This window comes from Onychostoma macrolepis, chromosome 25, assembly GCF_012432095.1.
Source record: "Onychostoma macrolepis isolate SWU-2019 chromosome 25, ASM1243209v1, whole genome shotgun sequence".
Taxonomy (NCBI): domain Eukaryota; kingdom Metazoa; phylum Chordata; class Actinopteri; order Cypriniformes; family Cyprinidae; genus Onychostoma; species Onychostoma macrolepis.
In genome coordinates this window covers 291436-307042 of record NC_081179.1, presented here as the reverse complement: position 1 = coordinate 307042, position 15607 = coordinate 291436, and the positions used below count along the sequence as shown (strand labels likewise).

The following is a 15607-nucleotide window of genomic DNA, read 5'->3' as shown; positions in this document are numbered from 1 at the left end:
ACTGTGTATTACACAGAGGCAGAGAAACAATAACAACTAAATAATCATATTAACAAGTTTAAAATCACTTTTTGAATTTTCAATAACATATAAGTGATAATTATTATATCACTTATATGTTATTGTCTTCTTGTACTCACTATTTTATTATCACTTTACTACAATTTGTACTATACTTTTTAAATATCACATATCACTTTTACTATATGTTTACTATATTACTATATTTATTATTAGTGCATAATGTTTTATCACTGTAACTTCTACTGGATCCATAAAAGATCATCAGTTATATTTCTTATTGTTTGTTGTGGAGTTTATATCTGTATCCATAGACTGCTATGAAAATATAGAAAGCAGACTACCAGTGTGTCCATTTTTTATTCGTATTTACTGATTTTATTCCATTTCATCAATGATGGTCAATTATTAATACTTAAAGATGTATTTGTATTCCATATTTCAAAGGGAATGATGTGTTCTGACCTGAAGCACAAGACAAGCTGAAATGTTGGGGTTGAAGACACAGAAAGCAATTTCCACAAAGAAAAAAAATAATTTCATTTCATGTACATTAGATTATTTTAACTCAGAGTATGTTCCTGGTTAAGACTCAAGACATTCTCAACAGAGCAAGGAATCTACGAGTCACTATGGTAACGGACGCTAAGAATAAGTGCGCCATACTGCTTCTTTCTTCTTCTTCTGTTCAAAGGTCATGTAGGCCTTACGCTTAGTGCATATCGCCACCTAATTGATGGTTTTGCAATCGTTTTTATTTTTTGGTTAAATTTTTAATCCTTGAGAATAAGAATTATATTGTTTGTTTGATGCTAATGATATATTAAGTCGTATCAGATATGTATTTTTATTCTAGAAATACATTGTAGAAAATGCCGATCCATGTGTGAGATGTTAATATAAAATGTAATAAATATATATATATATATATATATATATATATAGGCTAATATAATAAATTAAACATTACCTTGTCATAATAGTGTTTTATAATTTATACAGATAACTGTTATATATGCCAATAAAATATAATAACCATATTAGAGCAATATATAGGCTAACCTTATTTATTACTTATATTAGCGCTTTATCATTAAAATAGCATACATCTATCTATCTATCTCTCTCTCTCACTCTCTCTCTCTCTCTCTCTATATATATATATATGTATATATAGTAAGCTATATACATAACTGTATTGTAATAATATATAATATTGTGCGCTATCTGTCACGCCCACTGAAGGCTCGTCAGTAGATCATACATGCTCTGATAGCGCTGAAGTGAACTAACCCTGGAACAGAACTTGCTCCGGAGCAGGTTATCTTCAGAGAGCAAGTTACTATGGTTACTTACATACCCTGAAAGTAACCTCCGATTCTGGAACCGAAAGCTGAGGTTATCCTCTCACTTATCCTCAAACATAACTGGGTATGTCACATAACCTGCTTTTGGGAATACACCCCAGCACATTTGCCTCTCATTATTTACACTACATACGCAAATCAGTAGGCGGGGCTAAACAGGCAGCGATGTACAATTGGTGGGTGGGGCTAAACAGGCAGCAATGTCGAATTGGTAGGCGGGGCTAAACAGGAAGTGATGTCGAATCGGTGGGCGGGGTTAAACAGGCAGAGGAGAAGAAATGCAGATAATTGCCAAATGCTGATGAGCAAAGCTTGTCGCATCAAACAAAAAGACTTGAGGCTGTAAAGGTGCTTCAGCTAAATATTTAGTTAAGGGTATGAATACTTATGCAATGTACTTATTTTAGTTTTTTTTTATTTGTAATTAATTTACAAAGTTATGACAGTTCTGTTTTTGCTTTGTCAATATGGTGTATGGAGTGTAGATTGATGTAGAAAAAATAATAATTTAAAGCAGTTAACATAAGGCAGCAACAACAAAATGTGAAAAAAAACGAAGGGGTATGAATACTTTCGCAAGGCACTGTATATGCCAAAAGATCCAGAAAATGTTGATTTCTCAGTTCATGACGTCTTTAAACACTCGTTCTGAACACTGGAGATGTGTTTCTATCTCAGCTGTTCGTCTTCACTGATGGAGAGGTGTGGAACACTAAGAAGGTGCTGGATCTGGTGAAGAGTCACGTTGACTCTCACAGGTGTGTTCACTCGTCTCAGTCCTCCTCATTTACTCCAGGGTTGGTTCAGAAGCTCAGCACTTGCTCTGCTCTTGTGTCTGCAGGTGTTTCTCCTTCGGGATCGGTGAAGGTGCGAGTACGGCTCTCGTCACTGGAATGGCCAGAGAAGGTTCTGGTCACGCTCAGTTCATCACAGGCACTGACCGCATGCAGCCCAAAGTAAGACCTGCTGCAGAAACAGACTGGATAGACTCAGTATTAGAGGTTTTGGGTGTTTATGTACAGCCATCTCTTCTTCATCAGGTGATGCAGTCTCTCAGGTTTGCTCTCCAGCCGGCCGTGGATAATATCTCTGTGGACTGGACCGTTCCTGAGGGTGTGACGGTGGACATGCTGTCCCCACCCATCAATGCTCTGTTCCAGGGTCAGAGGGCGCTCATCTACGCTCAGATTAAAGGACAGGTCAAAACTTTAAATGGTTTAATTATTAGTAGACTGCAGGCAAAATACAAAATGTCAATTTTCATTTTTTTGTGATTTAAGAAAAGTTGCTGCGCTGCCTGACACCCTGTCCTAACTCAGATGAGATGCAACACTGGCCCTTGTAAGAAAGTAGTTGAAGAGTGTGAAATCACCAAATCCTCACATTACTCTCTATTTCTCTCTCGTCACAGAGTTCAGGAGAGACAGAAGGAGCAGTAACTGTGAAATACAAACTGAAAGATCAACCAGTGACTAACCAGCTCCAGTTTACTCTTAAACCAGTGGAAGACACAGGGTAACACACACACACACACACACACGTCTGGTTTACTATCCTCATGGAGACTCTCCATACGCATAATGGTTTTTCTACTGTACAAAATCTATCGACCTACACCTAAACCTACTTCTCACAGAAAACTTTCGGGATTTTAGGTTCCCACATTGACACGAGTCCCCATGAGTCTGTGTGCATTCAGGTTTAAGTGCCCAACAGGATAGAAAAACAAGACCACACACACACACACACACGATTTGTTTTTTCTAAATATGTGGCAGCAAATACAATGTACACACATAAAAATACAATGTATTGTACATACATCAAAAGGGGCAAAATGTATCAGTTTAAGATGAACGCTGTGCAAACATACTAGTTTATAACATCTAAAACTAACACAGCAGTGGTGATGCATGGACATTAAAAGGTTAGTTCACCCAAAAATGAAAATTACTCCATGATTCACTCAACCTCAAGGTATCTTAGGTGTATATGATTTTCTTCTTTCAGACAAATCCAATCGGAGTTAAATTTAAAATGATCCTGGCTCTTCCAAGCTTCACCCTCAAGGTATCCTCGGTGTATATCATGGCCTAATTTTCATATTTGGTTGAACTAACCCTTTAACACTCTCTATAGGAACAAAACTCTTAAATCTATTATTTTATTTATTGTCATGTTTGTGGTTTCTCACATTCTGAAAATTCCCTTACAATAATTAGCAATAAAATTCAGCATTCGAAATTTACTTTTCACACCATCAGATTCGCACGCACTCAAACTCCAGTAATATCGGATCATTGAATCATTGAGTTGCTGAATCAAGAACAGCTGCGATCGGATCAGTCTGATTCACAAATGAATCTTTCAGTGTGATTTGTGAACCGATTCATCAGGTTGATTGTAAAGAATCAGACTTCGCTCTTGATCTTCCATTGCCTCTAATGTCTGCAGATAAAATTCTCCATCATTCAAGAACAGCTGCAGGTTTTTCTTGGATGATCTCGATCAGTGACTGGTCCTTCATTACCTAACTGCTGTTATGAAGATTATCTTAAATCATTTTACACATGTTGGATGGATCATCTCCTTGCTTGGCCAACAATAAATTCCACTAATACAGTTTTATTATTGTTAATTTCATTGCGTGTTCATTGCAGACTGACGATCCACCGGCTGGCGGCCCGGTCTGTGATCCGCTCTCTGGAGCTGCAGGAGCGAGCCGGAGGAGCAGACATGGAGAACATCAGGAGCAGGATTGTGGAGCTCAGCGTTCAGGCCGGAGTGAGCAGCGTTCATACGGCCTTCATCGGCGTCAATAAAGACAGCAGACAGACGGTGAAAGGGCCGCTGCTGCAGAGGAGAGTGCCAACACGGAGTAAGTTCACTGATTCTGTGTTTAGAGCGGGACTGTCCTCCAGTCCAGATCAACTCTGCAGGACACTGGGGATTTCATAAGCAGTTTTCCTGTCACATAATAGTGTAATATTTGTGTACTGACATCATCAACATGTGAAATTATATTCTTTATTAGGTATGATGATTGGTGGGCCTATGCCAAGATGGGGTACAGCCCCTCTGATAACATTGGGTGCAGCAGGTTGTTTCACCATGCCAGTGCAGCAACAGTCTGCAGTGTGTGCTCCCTCTGCGAAAAGGCGCAGTAAGAAATAATATACATTGTTCTTTCCATTTTACCCTTTTACTCTGTTACTGTATGTGGGTCGGTCCAGCTCAAGTGATGATCTCTTGGTATTGGTGATGCAAAACCACCAGTTTATTGTTGTTTTACCTGGTTTAACCACAGTTTCTGTGTTTGAGTCACAGCACACAACACATTTGTTAGAGTGTGAATTTTGAAAAGAAAAATCCATCATTTTGTGGTTGAATGCCCCTGGTGGAGGACCAGATAGGACATTTTCACAGAAATTCCGCTGATACAAATTTAATGTGCATTATTTATTATACTTATATAGCACCTGTTTATTTCTCCAAGCACACGAATAAAGCTTTTCCCCAGATTTATTCCAGCTCTTATTCTGTAAGCAGCAGAATCTCAGACTCAGACTTTTTTATTTCTATTTTTATTTATTTTTTAATTTTTTAATCAGAACGCTCTCATAGAGGGCTTTATAACTGTGAAAATGTCAGCTTTCTGACTGGTCCAGACATAATCAAATCCAAAGAGAGGGGTATTTTAAACAAATTGCACAATCACACTTTTACGGTCACAATTAGAAGAAGCTTGATCTGCTCTGCATGCACACTATATTTAACAGAAACCCCTAAAAATAAGGGTTGAGTCTCAAGTCCTTCCCATCATAGACTAACATCCCTGAACAATTCTGATTGTGACATTTGACCTTTGATTCTAAGTCTAAGGCAGAGGCCAACAACCAGTCTGGCAGAAATCTTCACGATTGACTGTTTGACTGTTTTAGTGCCTACAACACGACTGAATGCAATTAATTTGTCCTTATGTAATTGAGATAATAGTGAATTAGATCGAGTAATAATGAATTAATTTTTGAAATGTTTGTATTATTCCTCACCTCCAGGTGTATTAAGGTTACTATAGCTAAACTTCTGTTCTCAAAACCCCCAAAAGCTTGTTCTCCATCATTGCATCCTCATGGATGAGACATGCAGATAAGTGCATACAGTGGTTCATAGACTGGTCCGCCTTCACTGAATTTCAGATTATTCAGATTAGTTGTCAAAATAAATTGCAACAGTTCTATCATACATAAACTAAACTCAGTTCAAAGTGAGAAAATATGTGAGCATATGTGCACAGGGTGGTCTAAGGAAGAAGAAGAACATGTTTATATATAAAGAAATATTTATATACAGTGGTGGCCAAAATTATTAGAGCACTAGTATTTTCACCAGCTAAAAAAGCAGCGTTTGTCCTTGCTGCACTTGAGCAGAGTTTCTCAGGAGCTTCGCAGGAGGTTTCTTGAAGCGTCTCGAGACACAGTTCTTCTGGATTTAGTCGGTCTCAGTTTGTTCTGTTTCTTCATGTCACTCCAGACAGACTGAATTATGATCAGATCAGATCAGATCTCTGTGTGAAGCAAACAAGAACATCACTTGATTATTACAATTAATGGCTAAATGAATGTTTGGAAAAGTAAACTGATATTTCCTACTGACACACTACAGCAAAAGATTGAAATAACTGACTTAAAACCATTTTTAGCTGCTGAAAATACTAGTGTTCTCATCATTTTGGCCGCCGTTGTATGTTCTTGAACCAGGTGAAGATTGATTTTTGTCCCAAAAAGCAATGAACATTCCTGAACTCAAATACTGAGGTTTCTGTAAATGCTCGTATAATGAAGATGTGACACAAAGATGGTTGTTGTGGATAAAACTAGTAAAATATAAACTACAAATGGATGGTTTTTCAACATCAATGCACAGAGCTAATCACAAAAAAAAAAAAAATTGAAAATTAAGAACTCAACCAACTGTGTGTCTTGTTTGGTGTGAGTGTTTTTTTAAAATTTTTATTTGATTTGTGATTCTGACAGATGAGTGTTTTCAAAGTGTCTGTTATTCTTATATGTGCTTTCTCTAGAAAGTCCATAATTTTTTAAAACGTCCTTTTGGATATATGTTTGTCGGTTCGTGGACGCAGGTTCGTGGGACCTGCGCGCCGACCCCCCGGAATTTTTGCCGGACTCGCCGCCGGCGTCTGCCGGACCGCACCGGACGGCGGACGACCCTGACATGTCCGGAGCCCCTAGCCCCCAGGGGCCAAACGGGGGCCGAAAGAATTTCGGGGCCTCAAACTGCAGTTCTGCCCTTCTCCACAGTGTGGCGCACAGCTGTCCAAACTTAGGTTTACAACAGTGGCCTTCACCCAGATGGGGGGTGGACACTTTTTTGGTCCCACGAACACACTATTTGTCCATTTGACCATTATAGTCACGGAACGAACACGGGACCCTTGCGGACCACCGCCCGACCCCAGGCCCCACCCCCCCAGGTCCACGGAACCACTATTTGTCCATTTGACCATTATAGTGACGGAAAGACCACGGGACCCCTGCGGATCGGCCCCCACCCCTGGTCCACGAAACCACTATTTGTCCATTTGACCATTATAGTCACGGAACGACCACGGGACCCTTGCGGACCACCGCCCCGACCCCAGGCCCCACCCCCCCTGGTCCACGAAACCACTATTTGTCCATTTGACCATTATAGTCACGGAACGACCACGGGACCCTTGCGGACCACCGCCCCGACCCCAGGCCCCACCCCCCCAGGTCCACGAAACCACTATTTGTCCATTTGACCATTATAGTGACGGAAAGACCACGGGACCCCTGCGGACCACCGCCCCGACCCCAGGCCCCACCCCCCCAGGTCCACAAAACCACTATTTGTCCATTTGACCATTATAGTGACGGAAAGACCACGGGACCCCTGCGGACCGGCCCCCACCCCTGGTCCACGAAACCACTATTTGTCCACTTGACCATTATAGTCACGAACGACCACGGGACCCCTCGGACCACCGCCCGACCCCTGGCCCCAGCCCCCAGGACCACGAAACCACTATTTGTCCATTTGACCATTATAGTGACGGAAAGACCCCAGGACCCCTGCGGACCACACCCCTCCCACCCCCCCAGGTCCACGAAACCACTATTTGTCCATTTGACCATTATAGTCACGGAACGACCACGGGACCCCTGCGGACCACCGCCCCGACCCCATGCCCCACCCCCCCAGGTCCACGAAACCACTATTTGTCCATTTGACCATTATAGAGACGGAAAGACCCCAGGACCCCTGTGGACCAGCTCCCCAACCCCCCCATGTCCACAAAACCACTATTCATTTAAAAATACATGTCCACTTGCAATTATTAAATAGCCATTCAATTGAATACATTGCAAGTGGGATATGTGTCCACTGCACTTTATTAAATAGCCATTCAATTGAATACATTGCAAGTGGGATTTGTGTCCACTTGCACTTTATTAAATAGCCATTCAATTGAATACATTGCAAGTGGGATATGTGTCCACCTGCACTTTATTAAACAGCCATTCAATTGAATACATTGCAAGTGGAATATGTGTCCACTTGCAGTTTATTGTATGGTTCGGTTTAATAGGTTGGTGGACAATCATCCCACTAACCTACTATAGCCATTCAATTGAATACATTGTAAGTGGGATATGTGTCCACCGCACTTTATTAAATAGCCATTCAATTGAATACATTGCAAGTGGGATATGTGTCCACTTGCAGTTTATTGTATGGTTCGGTTTAATAGGTTGGTGGACAATCATCCCACTAACCTACTATAGCCATTCAATTGAATACATTGCAAGTGGGATATGTGTCCACGCACTTTATTAAATAGCCATTCAATTGAATACATTGCAAGTGGGATATGTGTCCACTTGCAGTTTATTGTATGGTTCGGTTTAATAGGTTGGTGGACAATCATCCCACTAACCTACTATAGCCATTCAATTGAATACATTGCAAGTGGGATATGTGTCCACTCGCACTTTATTAAATAGCCATTCAATTGAATACATTGCAAGTGGGATATGTGTCCACTTGCAGTTTATTGTATGGTTCGGTTTAATAGGTTGGTGGACAATCATCCCACTAACCTACTATAGCCATTCAATTGAATACATTGCAAGTGGGATATGTGTCCACTCGCACTTTATTAAATAGCCATTCAATTGAATACATTGCAAGTGGGATATGTGTCCACTTGCAGTTTATTGTATGGTTCCGGTTTAATAGGTTGGTGGACAATCATCCCACTAACCTACTATAGCCATTCAATTGAATACATTGCAAGTGGGATATGTGTCCACTCGCACTTTATTAAATAGCCATTCAATTGAATACATTGCAAGTGGGATATGTGTCCACTTGCAGTTTATTGTATGGTTCGGTTTAATAGGTTGGTGGACAATCATCCCACTAACCTACTATAGCCATTCAATTGAATACATTGCAAGTGGGATATGTGTCCACCGCACTTTATTAAATAGCCATTCAATTGAATACATTGCAAGTGGGATATGTGTCCACTTGCAGTTTATTGTATGGTTCGGTTTAATAGGTTGGTGGACAATCATCCCACTAACCTACTATAGCCATTCAATTGAATACATTGCAAGTGGGATATGTGTCCACTCGCACTTTATTAAATAGCCATTCAATTGAATACATTGCAAGTGGGATATGTGTCCACTTGCAGTTTATTGTATGGTTCGGTTTAATAGGTTGGTGGACAATCATCCCACTAACCTACTATAGCCATTCAATTGAATACATTGCAAGTGGGATATGTGTCCACTGCACTTTATTAAATAGCCATTCAATTGAATACATTGCAAGTGGGATATGTGTCCACTTGCAGTTTATTGTATGGTTCGGTTTAATAGGTTGGTGGACAATCATCCCACTAACCTACTATAGCCATTCAATTGAATACATTGCAAGTGGGATATGTGTCCACCGCACTTTATTAAATAGCCATTCAATTGAATACATTGCAAGTGGGATATGTGTCCACTTGCAGTTTATTGTATGGTTCGGTTTAATAGGTTGGTGGACAATCATCCCACTAACCTACTATAGCCATTCAATTGAATACATTGCAAGTGGGATATGTGTCCACTTGCACTTTATTAAACAGATATTCAATTGAATACATTGCAAGTGGGATATGTGTCCACTTGCAGTTTATTGTATGGTTCCGGTTTAATAGGTTGGTGGACAATCATCCCACTAACCTACTATAGCCATTCAATTGAATACATTGCAAGTGGGATATGTGTCCACCGCACTTTATTAAATAGCCATTCAATTGAATACACTGCAAGTGGGATATGTGTCCACTTGCAGTTTATTGTATGGTTCCGGTTAATAGGCTGGTGTCATTTTCATGCCATAATACTGTAAAATTTGCATAAAATGAATGTCACGGAAGCATTATGTAGGGCCCGCTGTATAAATTAGAAATGGACATTTCTTCATGTGAAAACATCCATTTCCAATTTATTCAGCGGGACCTACATAATGCTTCCGTGGACACTTAAATTTGTGCAATATTCATTCAACCCATTCATGTCATTTTCATGCCATAATACTGTAAAATTTGCATAAAATGGTTGTTTCTTATATTGGAATTTGGAGTTGGATTTTTGTGAACTTCACCACATATGGTGCATGACCACCTGTAACTTATTTGACGGTGCCTCCGTAGGTGTTCCGTGGACGATATAGTAAAAGTCATATTTCATAACTGCAATGATATAACTGTGTAATACCTACATTTTAGTGCCCAGGAACATCACCCAGCAGCCCCATGTACATTAGAGCACATAAAATGTCTTATTTTGCATAAAATGAATGTCACGGAAGCATTATGTAGGGCCCACTGAATAAATTGGAAATGGACATTTCTTCATGTGAAAACGTCCATTTCCAATTTATTCAGCGGGCCCTACATAATGCTTCCGTGGACACCAAATTTGTGCAATATTGTTGGTGAAAACACATCTACTGTACTCTGCACGCTCAGTGGAACCCATTCATGTCATTTTCATGCCATAATACTGTAAAATTTGCATAAAATGAATGTCCACGGAAGCATTATGTAGGGCCGCTGAATAAATTGAAATGGACATTTCTTCATGTGAAAACGTCCATTTCCAATTTATTCAGCGGCCCTACATAATGCTTCCGTGGACACCAAATTTGTGCAATATTGTTGGTGAAAATACCTCTACTGTACTCAGCATGCTCTGTGGAACTGTGGAACCCATTCATGTAATTTTCATGCCATAATACTGTAAAATTTGCATAAAATGGTTGTTTCTTATATTGGAATTTGGAGTTGGATTTTTGTGAACTTCACCACATATGGTGCATGACCACCTGTAACTTATTTGACGGTGCCTCCGTAGGTGTTCCGTGGACGATATAGTAAAAGTCATATTTCATAACTGCAATGATATAACTGTGTAATACCTACATTTTAGTGCCCAGGGAACATCACCCAGCAGCCCCATGTACATTAGAGCACATAAAATGTCTTATTTTGCATAATGAATGTCACGGAAGCATTATGTAGGGCCCACTGAATAAATTGGAAATGGACATTTCTTCATGTGAAAACGTCCATTTCCAATTTATTCAGCGGGCCCTACATAATGCTTCCGTGGACACCAAATTTGTGCAATATTGTTGGTGAAAACACATCTACTGTACTCTGCACGCTCAGTGGAACCCATTCATGTCATTTTCATGCCATAATACTGTAAAATTTGCATAAAATGAATGTCACGGAAGCACTATGTAGGGCCGCTGAATAAATTGAAATGGACATTTCTTCATGTGAAAACGTCCATTTCCAATTTATTCAGCGGGCCCTACATAATGCTTCCGTGGACACCTAAATTTGTGCAATATTGTTGGTGAAAATACCTCTACTGTACTCAGCATGCTCTGTGGAACTGTGGAACCCATTCATGTCATTTTCATGCCATAATACTGTATAATTTGCATTAAAATTGTTGTTTCTTATGTTGGAATTTGGAGTTGGATTTTGGTGAACTTCACCACATATGGTGCATGACCACCTGTAACTTATTTGACGGTGCCTCCGTAGGTGTTCCGTGGACGATATAGTAAAAAGTCATATTTCATAACTGCAATGATATAACTGAGTAATACCTACAGTTTAGTGCCCAGGGAACATCACCCAGCAGCCCCATGTACATTAGAGTACATAAAATGTCTTATTTTGCATAATGAATGTCACGGAAGATTATAGTTCGCTGAATAAATTGGAAATAGACATTTCTTCATGCGAAAACGCCCATTTCCAATTTATTCAGCGCCCTAAATAATGCTTCCGTGGACACCTAAATTTGTGCAATATTGTTGGTGAAAACACCTCTACTGTACTCAGCACGCTCAGTGGAACCCATTCATGTCATTTTCATGCCATAATACTGTAAAATTTGCATAAAAATGAATGTCCACGGAAGCACTATGTAGGGCCCGCTGAATAAATTGGAAATGGACATTTCTTCATGTGAAAACGTCCATTTCCAATTTATTCAGCGGGCCCTACATAATGCTTCCGTGGACACCGAAATTTGTGCAATATTGTTGGTGAAAACACATCTACTGTACTCTGCACGCTCAGTGGAACCTATTCATGTCATTTTCATGCCATAATACTGTAAAATTTGCATAAAAATGAATGTCCACGGAAGATTATAGTTCGCTGAATAAATTGGAAATGGACATTTCTTCATGTGAAAACGTCCATTTCCAATTTATTCAGCGGGCCCTACATAATGCTTCCGTGGACACCTAAATTTGTGCAATATTGTTGGTGAAAATACCTCTACTGTACTCAGCACGCTCTGTGGAACTGTGGAACCCATTCATGTCATTTTCATGCCATAATACTGTATAATTTGCATTAAAATTGTTGTTTCTTATGTTGGAATTTGGAGTTGGATTTTGGTGAACTTCACCACATATGGTGCATGACCACCTGTAACTTATTTGACGGTGCCTCCGTAGGTGTTCCGTGGACGATATAGTAAAAAGTCATATTTCATAACTGCAATGATATAACTGAGTAATACCTACAGTTTAGTGCCCAGGGAACATCACCCAGCAGCCCCATGTACATTAGAGTACATAAAATGTCTTATTTTGCATAAAAATGAATGTCCACGGAAGCATTATGTAGGGCCGCTGAATAAATTGGAAATGGACATTTCTTCATGCAAAAACGTCCATTTCCAATTTATTCAGCGCACCCTACATAATGCTTCCGTGGACACCTAAATTTGTGCAATATTGTTGGTGAAAACACCTCTACTGTACTCAGCACGCTCAGTGGAACCCATTCATGTCATTTTCATGCCATAATACTGTAAAATTTGCATAAAAATGAATGTCCACGGAAGCATTATGTAGGGCCCGCTGAATAAATTGGAAATAGACATTTCTTCATGCGAAAACGTCCATTTCCAATTTATTCAGCGCGCCCTAAATAATGCTTCCGTGGACACCTAAATTTGTGCAATATTGTTGGTGAAAACACCACTACTGTACTCAGCACGCTCAGTGGAACCCATTCATGTCATTTTCATGCCATAATACTGTAAAATTTGCATAATGAATGTCCACGGAAGCACTATGTAGGGCCCGCTGAATAAATTGGAAATGGACATTTCTTCATATGAAAACGTCCATTTTCAATTTATTCAGCGGGCCCTACATAATGCTTCCGTGGACACCGAAATTTGTGCAATATTGTTGGTGAAAACACCTCTACTGTACTCAACACGCTCAGTGGAACCCATTCATGTCATTTTCATGCCATAATACTGTAAAATTTGCATAAAAATGAATGTCCACGGAAGCACTATGTAGGGCCCGCTGAATAAATTGGAAATGGACATTTCTTCATGTGAAAACGCCCATTTCAATTTATTCAACGGGCCCTACATAATGCTTCTGTGGACACCTAAATTTGTGCAATATTGTTGGTGAAAATACCTCTACTGTACTCAGCACGCCTGTGGAACTGTGGAACCCATTCATGTCATTTTTATGCCATAATACTGTATAATTTGCATTAAAATTGTTGTTTCTTATGTTGGAATTTGGAGTTGGATTTTGGTGAACTTCACCACATATGGTGCATGACCACCTGTAACTTATTTGACGGTGCCTCCGTAGGTGTTCCGTGGACGATATAGTAAAAAGTCATATTTCATAACTGCAATGATATAACTGAGTAATACCTACAGTTTAGTGCCCAGGGAACATCACCCAGCAGCCCCATGTACATTAGAGTACATAAAATGTCTTATTTTGCATAAAAATGAATGTCCACGGAAGCATTATGTAGGGCCCGCTGAATAAATTGGAAATAGACATTTCTTCATGCGAAACGCCCATTTCCAATTTATTCAGTGCGCCTAAATAATGCTTCCGTGGACACCTAAATTTGTGCAATATTGTTGGTGAAAACACCTCTACTGTACTCAGCACGCTCAGTGGAACCCATTCATGTCATTTTCATGCCATAATACTGTAAAATTTGCATAAAAATGAATGTCCACGGAAGCACTATGTAGGGCCGCTGAATAAATTGGAAATGGACATTTCTTCATGTGAAAACGTCCATTTCAATTTATTCAGCGGCCCTACATAATGCTTCCGTGGACACCGAAATTTGTGCAATATTGTTGGTGAAAACACCTCTACTGTACTCAGCACGCTCAGTGGAACCCATTCATGTCATTTTCATGCCATAATACTGTAAAATTTGCATAATGAATGTCCACGGAAGCATTATGTAGGGCCCGCTGAATAAATTGAAATGGACATTTCTTCATGTGAAAACGTCCATTTCCAATTTATTCAGCGGGCCCTACATAATGCTTCCGTGGACACCTAAATTTGTGCAATATTGTTGGTGAAAATACCTCTACTGTACTCAGCACGCCTGTGGAACTGTGGAACCCATTCATGTCATTTTCATGCCATAATACTGTATAATTTGCATTAAAATTGTTGTTTCTTATGTTGGAATTTGAGTTGGATTTTGGTGAACTTCACCACATATGGTGCATGACCACCTGTAACTTATTTGACGGTGCCTCCGTAGGTGTTCCGTGGACGATATAGTAAAAGTCATATTTCATAACTGCAATGATATAACTGAGTAATACCTACAGTTTAGTGCCCAGGAACATCACCCAGCAGCCCCATGTACATTAGAGTACATAAAATGTCTTATTTTGCATAATGAATGTCACGGAAGCATTATGTAGGGCCGCTGAATAAATTGGAAATAGACATTTCTTCATGCGAAACGCCCATTTCCAATTTATTCAGTGCGCCCTAAATAATGCTTCCGTGACACCTAAATTTGTGCAATATTGTTGGTGAAAACACCTCTACTGTACTCAGCACGCTCAGTGGAACCCATTCATGTCATTTTCATGCCATAATACTGTAAAATTTGCATAATGAATGTCCACGGAAGCATTATGTAGGGCCGCTGAATAAATTGGAAATGGACATTTCTTCATGTGAAAACGCCCATTTCAATTTATTCAGCGGCCCTACATAATGCTTCCGTGGACACCTAAATTTGTGCAATATTGTTGGTGAAAACACCTTTACTGTACTCAGCACGCTCAGTGGAACCCATTCATGTCATTTTCATGCCATAATACTGTAAAATTTGCATAATGAATGTCCACGGAAGCACTATGTAGGGCCGCTGAATAAATTGGAAATGGACATTTCTTCATGTGAAAACGCCCATTTCAATTTATTCAGCGGCCCTACATAATGCTTCCGTGGACACCAAATTTGTGCAATATTGTTGGTGAAAATACCTCTACTGTACTCAGCACGCTCTGTGGAACTGTGGAACCCATTCATGTCATTTTCATGCCATAATACTGTATAATTTGCATTAAAATTGTTGTTTTTATGTTGGAATTTGAGTTGGATTTTGGTGAACTTCACCACATATGTTGCATGACCACCTGTAACTTATTTGACGGTGCCTCCGTAGGTGTTCCGTGGACGATATAGTAAAAAGTCATATTTCATAACTGCAATGATATAACTGAGTAATACCTACAGTTTAGTGCCCAGGGAACATCACCCAGCAG

At 39.8% G+C, this 15607-nt stretch overlaps 1 protein-coding gene across 2 annotated transcripts in view; it reads left to right on the top strand.

The window, feature by feature from the left end:
* LOC131534173 (von Willebrand factor A domain-containing protein 5A-like) overlaps window positions 1-15607 on the top strand; it is a 53161-nt gene that overhangs the window by 24734 nt on the left and 12820 nt on the right. For both annotated transcript variants that reach the window (XM_058766866.1, XM_058766867.1), the window contains exons 10-15: window positions 2067-2146; window positions 2230-2344; window positions 2429-2587; window positions 2800-2903; window positions 4049-4266; window positions 4423-4551. In XM_058766866.1, coding sequence (XP_058622849.1) covers window positions 2067-2146; window positions 2230-2344; window positions 2429-2587; window positions 2800-2903; window positions 4049-4266; window positions 4423-4551 — 805 coding nt within the window. The remainder of the gene's footprint in view (window positions 1-2066; window positions 2147-2229; window positions 2345-2428; window positions 2588-2799; window positions 2904-4048; window positions 4267-4422; window positions 4552-15607) is intronic.